Source organism: Microtus pennsylvanicus, chromosome 3, assembly GCF_037038515.1.
Source record: "Microtus pennsylvanicus isolate mMicPen1 chromosome 3, mMicPen1.hap1, whole genome shotgun sequence".
Classification (NCBI taxonomy): domain Eukaryota; kingdom Metazoa; phylum Chordata; class Mammalia; order Rodentia; family Cricetidae; genus Microtus; species Microtus pennsylvanicus.
Genome location: NC_134581.1, coordinates 34,867,819 through 34,877,473, shown reverse-complemented (window position 1 = coordinate 34,877,473; position 9,655 = coordinate 34,867,819). Strand labels below are relative to the sequence as shown.

At 42.5% G+C, this 9,655-nt stretch overlaps 1 protein-coding gene across 1 annotated transcript; it reads left to right on the top strand.

Moving 5' to 3' along the window:
• Positions 1 to 3,247: 3,247 nt before the first annotated feature.
• On the top strand, positions 3,248 to 8,506 carry Ripply2 (ripply transcriptional repressor 2). Its single transcript, XM_075965060.1, is given in 4 exon segments — positions 3,248 to 3,660; positions 3,662 to 3,929; positions 4,262 to 4,326; positions 8,236 to 8,506. Coding segments are annotated over 4 exon segments (600 nt in total). The 5' UTR covers positions 3,248 to 3,550; the 3' UTR covers positions 8,393 to 8,506.
• The last annotated feature ends 1,149 nt before the right edge of the window (positions 8,507 to 9,655 follow it).

Below are 9,655 nucleotides of genomic sequence, written 5' to 3'. Positions count from 1 at the left end.
CCAACTTGCAAGAAAGAGCTTCTGTCCCTATGCATTCAAGCGATGTTTCTAAAGAATATAGAATCCTTTAGTTGCCAAATCCAATGAATACCTGTCATTATTTTGTTTTGACTTTCTTCTTCCTTGTTGAAAGTTCATCTTACATCGTCACCTGCACTTTGAATCACTTTTTACTACAACCATTCCTCTTTGGTGATTTTGCTGAAAGCAGACTCATATAAGAAATGTCACCCTCCAGAGCTTTGGCCTTGGTTTGCTCTCACAAGCTACAACATTTTCTTAGGAAGCCACTCAATTCCTAAAGTTGATGCTCCCATACTTCAGTCTTCATCCTTAAGTTCTCTGCCGCACCCCAGCACTCCTAACTCTGGTTGCTCCTTAGGTATCTTCATCCATACTCAAAAGGACCTCTCAGAAGCCACCAGATCCATCTTCTGTTGTTAGTGAACTAAGAGTTCTTGCGCTTAGTGTGACTAAGTTTTGTGCACAGGAAGGACAGTGACTGAATTCAGCAGCAGCAGGGAGAGATGGCCTTTATCTGCTGGTTGTTTCTGTTTCTCCTCTTTGGGGGAATATGTCAGAAATGTATTTCCTTTCTCTTTTGAGATCAGTGTGTTATCTCATAGCTTAGGTGGTTGGGGGGGTGATGTGTGTCACTCGAGGCACACAATTGTACTTGTGTCTCCCTGGCAAACATAACCGGCGATGATCCAGAGATAACAAGCTACATCAGCTTGCCTCCAAGAGCCAAGAAGCTTAAAAGCCAGTCTTCCACCAGACAAATCAGGGTGCATACAGGATGCCTGAGAAATTCACCCCTGCTACACTACGCTTGTGAAATTTTGGAATTACTTCTTACTACCATATCGATAGTCTATCCTGACTGATTGAAAAACTAGTATCAAATGTGTTATCTTTTTTTCTCCTCTCAGAGTCATTTTGAAAACTGAAACATGTAAGTATCTTTTCTGCTCTGGTACCGGGGGTCCAGTGCTAGCTCGGACTCTAAATTATTTCTCTTGACCAGACCCCAACCTAAACTATCTCTCTCTGGACTGGCGTGGAGGAGACAGGAATAAGACTCACATGGTTTCATCGGGAGAGAGATTTTTAGTGGTCCCTCATGAAGTCCTGAGTTCACATCCTGAAGAAATTCCTCCTGTTTATTCTCCAAACAGTCTTTATACCAAAACTTAACTTAGGGGAAATACATTAGCATTCTGTCTCCTAGGTAACCAGGTGAATGGCTTTTCGTCATGTCCACAGCTATCTGTGTGCTGTGTGTGTTAGCTGTCATGTAGGCTTGAACCAGCATTTCTATCAGGCATCCTCTAAATTACAAAGAAAGGAGCAACAACATCCTGACCCTTTGTTAGGGCAGTGACAGCCTGTCTGCAGGGCTACGTGACCACCTCAGGTGGGGCCTATGGCTTCAGAGCCTGGCTGCCACACCATATAGAAATAGGGGCCTACCTGGGTCTGCTGTGATCTTGTCTTTGCCTGAGCCCGCACCACCCACCATTCCCCTCTCCTGCTCATCATTTTTCACCAGTACTTACAGAACAAAGTCAGAATGTCTGAGCACCTCATATTAGATTCTCAACAGCCCAAAGCTGCGGTCTTTTTAGCCACAACTCTGTGTCAGCAATACCTCATCCCTTCTCCTCTTACCCAGTTACCACACACAGAAACAATAACACTCTTCAACGGATCCTTCTAGAAATCCCCACTCAGGTTTCATTTACTCTAAGCAGGCTTTCCTGATTGTACCGAAAAGACACACTAAGTCCTCCCGACCTTGATTTCTAAATGTAAAATGTCCTTTACCAATTAAATATGTTCTTTTAAAATACATTAATTTTGAAGCCACTGTAATGACCATAGATTACAAGCTTCCTAAGTAATGAGAGAACACTTTTAAGTCATCAGATGTAATATACATATATAATGTACTTAACACATTGCAGATGCATTAAAGATATTTGTGCAACTGGCCCCTTCATCAAGTAGGCCACATCTGTAAGGCCATTATATTTATATTATACTTATTATGTAGTGTGTGTGTGTGTGTGTGTGTGTGTGTGTGTTGGTATAGAAGCAATGGATTTTCATGCCATTGCTGTGTTTTGTAAGAGGACAAGTTGTGGGAATCAGTTTTATCCTTCTACCATTCAGGCTCTGGGGGTCAAACTCAGGTTGTCAGGTCTGGCAGCAAGCATCTTAACTTGCCAATAGGCCATAATATTTTTAAATCGCTTTTTATTACCTGTCAAAGAAGGGCCTCTTGTGTGCCAGACACACAGCAAGCATTTAATAAGCTCTGTTACTCTAGCCATTGAGTCAAGCAGTAGGCATCTATCTTCACTAATAGCTAGATTTCCGTATCTCATTCCCCCCCCCCCGGCAGTTACATCATTACAACCTCTTAGGTAATAACTAAACTGATTCTTTTCTTATGAAGTAACCAAGTGAATAGAAGTGGTCTTATAGCTTACATGGAGGTTTTTAATCTGCAGTAGTTGAGGAAATTCAGTTCCATTATTTAAAATGTTTTGGAAAGAAATTATAACATTTACATATCATATTTGCTTTGAAACAGAACATTTTTTATCCAGTGTTAATGAATCTTTACAGATAAAGGACGGGTAACTCCCAAGAACTAGTACAGGAACAACAAATGAATTTGTCTCATATAAGGACCTTTTAAGATCCATTATCATCCACATCTTCCCCAAACTCCGAAAGGATTGTTTAACTAGCTACCGATAAAATACCAAGTGATGGTGGAGGTGGAGAGAGAATACACTCGGGCTTCCTGGAGGAGAGATATAACGAGAGTTTGGGAGTAAGTCATGAGAATGTGGGAAGGCACTGAGACCACACAACTGACTCTGCCCTTCATGGCTTTAACGATCAGGTTTTTACAATTTATCTCTTGCTGCCGAACAGTTTCCGTCCTCTTCAAATAAGCAGATTTGGGACAAAACTTATTTATACAGTTTTTTAAAAATATATTTATTATTGATCCATATTTCCATACACAGGGACACTTTGATTTGTGTGTGTGTGTCTTTGTTGTTCCAGAGGGTTTGAAAAAATAAAGACTATTCTTGTTTCTTCTTACTCCATATCCAGTTTTTAGAACACAGGCAGCTGCAGGGCCAGCTGCACTTGCTGAAGGCCAGAGAGCCAAGCCAAGAGTCAAGCAATTATCAGCCGTCGGCATTTTTGCAGAAATACACAAAACGTGTAGAATCGCTTAATTCTATCCCCTCCTATCCTCTTCACATGGAAATTGGCGGCTCGGGCACATGCTGTTTTTCTCCCAGGCCTTGTGTCAGGGGGGCTATTAACACTCGCTCCTGCAGCCGATTCCCGGGCCATTTGGGATGTGCACGCGTTCACACCAGAGCACGGCCCACGGCGTCTTCACGCGCTGCCGTTTTGTTTATGCGGAGCGAGGGCCGCCGGGGTGCGAAGGGTCTGCAAGCACAGCGGGCTGCGAGGACTAGATAAAGCCCGGCTGCGACACCGGAGCAATCGCGCTGCCATGGACACCGCGGAGAGCGCCGAGCGCGCGCACAGCCCAGCGCTCCCACCCCCGCGCAGTCTCTGCCCGCCGCCAGCGCAACCCGGGTACCTATCAGCCAGGATCCACCCTCTCTCCGTGCCCGCTGCCCGCGGAGCCAGAGGACTGCTTGGCCCCGGCTCATCCCCACGCACCCTCCACCTCAGCCCTCGCCCTGTGCCCGCTGCCCTTGCCCGTGCCCAGTGTCCGTACTCGGTCCTGGTTGTGTGCTGTGGCCAGGCTCACGTTCTTTACGCGCGGTTTGCGCTTGCCATCCTGCAGGTCCGAGGGCTTCTGGAGACCTTGGCTTCGAACCCCCGGAGAGAAAGAGAAGCGGGAGGAGCCCCGTGCTGCAGATGCGGTGAGTGACAGACAGCATGGCCTGCAGCGGTTCAGGCTGCAGAGCATCCCCACCCCCACCCCCACCCCCAACCCGGGCCTGGGCACTAAGGCCCCGGGTGACCTGCACTCCTAGTCGGTCCATAGCTTAACAGTGTGCCTGCCCCAGGCCCTGTAGGTATGAAAGGCAGGCTGGGAAATTCTCTGCAGTGATGTAGCCAGTTGCAGCTGAAGAGCTGGTTTGAGGAGAGACCCAGGGACACGGTCCCTACCTGAACCAGAGACTGGGTGGCACACAACTTCCCAATGTTTACAGAGATGCATGATGACTGCCTTTATTCCTTTCCTTCCTAGTTGCCCAGTGGCCCTGGAGTGACGGAAGCCCCAGGAAAGCTTTCTCAGTACCAACACCCTGTTAGGTGAGTCACAGGCCTTAAGGTCTTCAACTCCAGCCCTAAGGAGGACCTGGGGGCATCATCGTGCAGCCTGGTTCAGTAGCCTGTTCTGCAGTTTTTTCTTTCTTGGAAGATTTGCCGTCAGTTACTCTGTGTTCCCATTCTGAGGATTCTGTTATTCACAGAATGGGAAGCTGTCCGGTTTTTCACATAAAAGGACTGTCACTCGATGCGTGGTGAGTAAATGCTAAAAGAACTGGCAACAAGACAAAAAAACCCGACTAGTCAGGAAAGAGAAAGGATGGGGCTGGGTACCTAGTTCAGTGGCAGGATGTTTACCTGCTGTGAAGGAGGCTCTGGGTTATAAGAAGGGAGATACCCTGTGCCCGAGAAGTTGTTTTGAATTTTTATTTATTTTATTATTTTTAAGGCAGTGTGAAAGTGTCTGCGCAGCATGCAGAGTGTATGTATTATTTTCTTACAAACCAGAAGGAAGAACGGGGTAGACATTTTACAGGATTGTAGCAGATCAAGCTTGACACTTAAGAGAAACTGCAAGCGAAAGGAACGTTGGAAAGATTACCAATGACTAGGCTAAGAGAGGTCAAAGGTGACCCAAGGCTGATCCAGCTGTTTACTGGTTTTGTTTGTTTTTACTGCTTTTTTGTTTGTTTTATCTTTTGCCACACAAAATCAGCCATTCTATAAAATTCTTTGTAGTTTTTTAGCTTTTATTTGAGACGAAATGTTTATAATTGTGTGGTGTTCTCTGGGCTGTTAGGAGAAGGCCTGTGTGCCCGTGTTAAAGGCCTGGCCTATGACTACGTGTTTATATGTGGTGTACAGTAGTTGAGATGTGTTGATTACCTACATATGCTAAAAGTAACCGAGGGACACAGGGAAAGCAAGGGACAAGTGTTGAAATAGAGTTTATTGTGGTCAGATTTTTTTTAAGATTTTATGTGTCTGATTATTTTGCCTGCATGTATGTATGTGAACCATGTATATGCCTGGTGTCCACAGAGGTCAGACGAGGGAGTAGGTTCTCCTGGAATTGGAGTTAAAGACCGTTTTAAGTTGCTATGTGGGTGCTGGTACCTCAACCCAGGTCCTCTAGAAGAACACTCAGTGCTCTTAACCACTAAGTCATCCCTCCAGCTTAACTTTGGTCCCTTTTGAAGTGAGTTCAGAATACTAAATACTAAATACATAATTGTTGAAGGGTTGGAGAAAGCTCACAATGGGTGGATTATAAATTAGGTATGGTTACTACGCTGAGTCTCCAAGGGTCAGATAAGGGGATACTTAGAGCAAAAGACATGACATAGAAAATGAGAGACAGGATCTCGGTACAGCATGGCTCCTGCTGGAGCTCCTAGACCAGGAATGTGGGTATAGCTGCAGTGGTGGCAGCAAGGTAGTGGAAGGTCAGAGCCTATACATCTCCATGTGGAGTTGTGTCCAGAGCCCATGGACTTTACTCTGTAGGAGGAGTTGATGGTTATCAGTTTTAGCCAGAATGGTGTAATCAGACTGATGCTTCAGGAAAATCATTAAGGGCCTAGAATAATGACTTAAAGCACCCGAAGTGAAATTGGAAGTAGTTATAAGTAAGAAATGAAGGAGAACCTTTCTAAGTCATCAGAAAGGGAATCGGGACTTTTGGAGATGTAGGAGGTACTTAGGTGACAGAGCTGGGATTGATAATGCACTGGGAAGGTAGGTGAAGAACAGCTAAACAGCCAGAATGCCTCCCAAATTTGTGACTGCTGACCAGGTGAGTGCCGTTCTATGACAATGCAGATGTGGGGAATGAGTAAACAAGTCTGAAATGGATGTGTTGTATTGCATGTGCTTTAGGGCATCTAAGCAGAGCGATTAGGGAGAGAGACACAAATATGTCAGGAGCCAGCCTGAAAACCTTCCCTGCCAACACAGGGGTGAGGTCTATGCCTATGAAGGCTGGATGAGGTCATGAAAGGGGTAAAGGTATTCTAAAGAAGTGCAGAGCAGAGGGAAGAGCTGGCCATTCTCAGAGAATAGGGGAAGAGCAGACTCCACCAAGCATATGGAGTAAGGGAAGGCTATGAAGCTGGTAGAAAAATCAGAACAGGGAGAACTCAGAAAAGGACGGCATCCCTGGAAGAACTGTCCACAGAGAAATTCTGACCAGAGTATGATGATGCCAGCTGACTGTTTTGGGTGGGGAAGGTTAACAATTCCAGTTACATACTAGGACATATATTGGTATATTGTAGACAACTCTTTGCAGAAAAAAATTAATTGTAGTTTTTTATTAAGTTTTATTAATCTCCATCTTGACTAATATTGTTTGTCTTATGCTTTTTATTCAGTGGTCAGTTCTTTGAGGGTAGGGTTTATGATTTATTCGCTTTTGATTGGTGGATTGTGTTGGCACAAGAGCTTGCTACCACATTTATTGGATGCATAAATGCTACTTGTTTAAGCATCTGGATTGTAAACATTTTTGTGCCCAATGTGGGTCACAAACCCATGGCCCTGAGATTAAGAGTCTCATGCTAGCTCAGTGGGTAGAGCATGGTACTCTTATTTGCAGGATCATGGGTTCGAGCCCCGCATTAGGCATCATTATGTAAACAGAGACTGCACTTTCATTTCCTGCTAACCCAGGCCCAAATAATCACACAGAAACTGTATGAATTACAGCACTGTTTGGCCAATGGCTCAGACATATTTCTAGTTAGCTCTTACTACATCTTAAATTAACCCATTTCTATTAGTCTATGTATCGCCACGTGACTGTGGCATTACCTAATTTTCTACATGTCTTGTTTCCTTGGCAGCTGGCTAGCATCTTCCTTGACTTCATCTTCTTTTTTTCTCTATATCTCTGCTTGGATTTTCCACCTGGCTTTACTCTGTAAGCCACTGGCTGAAACAGCTTTATTCATTAACCAATATATATATGAGGGCATCCCACATTAAATATATTATGCTAGAAAATGTATGTAAACTCTGTTGCCTAACTTCCTGTCTTTTAAAATTGAACACACGGAACACAATATAATCTTTCCTTGCTTAGACTCACTTAATTATGTGTAGACAAGGTTCTTTGCCCTACACTAAAGTGACTTCACAAGAGTTGTTAGCTCAGCACTGTCTATTTCTCTTCTTTGGATGAAAATTTAAAAAAAGAACACCAGGCCAGATCAATAGTGTCAAAATTTTAAAATTCTGAGGTAATGATGTTTACTTGCAAATTAATTGTATAGAACCTATATAACTCTCAATACATTGATATAGTGTTCCCAGATTCGGTTGGATAAGAGAGAAGAGGGATTGGGAATAAAGACTGGTGTTGGAGCAGCCTTTCTACCTAGCTAGTTGTGGAGGCATAGACAAGCTTTTAAAACTACTTTTCATGTACATTTCTGATCAAGTGTATTGGCTATATCTATAACAAAGGGCTATACCCAGAGGTTTTCTGCTGGACAGTGGGTGATTGCTGCCTGTTCAGGGTCCAAGCATTTTGTCATCCTAGTAAAGCTGGCTGTCACTCACACCCACGTCTTTGGAGCAGTGGTGAATGTTTTGCCTTCTAAGGAAATTTAGAAAATGGAAGTCTAACCTTCTACATTTTGTAAGAATAAATATACACATAACTCGTGAAGCAAGATAAGCATTGATCTTCTGCTTTAGAGGTTACAGCCAGTTTTAAATCTAACCCATAGCTTGATGTAGATGTAAGAGAATCAAGCATTTATTTGTACTCTGGCAAGCGGACTTTATAAATACCGTGGTAGTAGCAGTTTTAAACTCTGCATCTCAAGGCTGTCGCTAAAATGTGTAAACGAATTGTTAAGCATAGAGAGCTTATGGGAATTGATCCTATCAGGCTATCAGGATCCTGACTGTAAAACATAAGGATGGTGTGTCATCTGCTTCTTTCAGACTGTTCTGGCCCAAGTCCAAGTGTTACGATTACTTATATCAAGAAGCAGAGACTCTCCTGAAAAACTTCCCAATTCAAGCTACGATTTCGTTTTATGAAGATTCTGATAGTGAAAATGAAATTGAGGGGCTGGCCTGTGAAAATCAATCTAATTAGTTACTTCTGATGGCAACTGAGCTGGATAGGATTTGAATTTTGTGTATAAATGTATCATAAACTTTTAAAAGTTATTTATTTGTATATAAATTGTTAATAAAACTATTTTGTAATCACCAAGTGTTTCGGCTTTTCTTTGTCCCAACACTAGAATTAAATGTTGGGATTTAAGCTAGGCATCACTGGGCTCTGGTACCCACAAAGGATACTTTTGGTCTTTTTTATTAAACTGCAAATTTATCCTTAGTTACAATTTTTCAAAGAACCATAGTACTTGTTTGCTTTTTGAAGACTGGCTTTTGTAATGTCTGCTGTTTGTTATTGATCTCAATTGGATGTGGTAGTTATAGATGATGTAATCTTGGTGGTTAGTGAAGAAAATTGCATCCTGTGATGAGTGTCGTATATACTAGTATATGTTTGCTAGCTGATGGTGGAAATGCTCCAGTTAATCTTATGTCTCTTAGTTTTTAAAAACTGTAACTAAGCAGTGGGTGGTATGACTCTCACCCTAATTCTCTCCTTTCGTCCTTGATCTGGGGCTCAATACTTACTGAAGGATTCCTACAATTAAAACAAAATGCTTGAATTGGAATTATTTGTATGGAGTACAGAAAAGTTCAGAACATGAAAGTATGTTTTCTTGTCTTAAGTAAAGCTAAGATTTTGCAGACATGAATTTTTAACATTATCCATTTCCCCTTTGCTCTAGTTCCCTGCTCACAATTTTCTCATATAAATATTTTCTTATGGGAAGCAAAACAAATCCTCAGTGGTTTTTCTTACATAGCCATCACATAAGAAACCTTACCCCATAATTTAATGAGTCAAAAAATGGGCAAGTTTCACAGTTAAGGTGACATATAAGCTATAATCATGATGTATTTTTAGTTTATACATCATCATCAAGTCAACAGTTCAACTGCAAGTAAACATTTTTATTAACCTATAATCTGAGCTACTTGTGAGGATGAGGCAGGAAAACTACAAGCTCGATGCTTGCCTGGCAATATCTCAAAAATATTTTTCTGCAATATTCGCGAATAAAGATGTGTAAGGTGGAGATGAGAGATAATCAGCCAGCTAAAAAGTACCTCTTGCTTGAATGACTAAGCATCTTCACAGACCTTCTTTTATGATATTAAAACATAATTATCACAACTTTGACTGTCAGGAACTCTGGAGACTACATAATAGAAATAAATAATGTGTCCAGAGTCAGGAAAAAACATAGAAGCCAGAAGAAATTGGAGAGTGTTATTC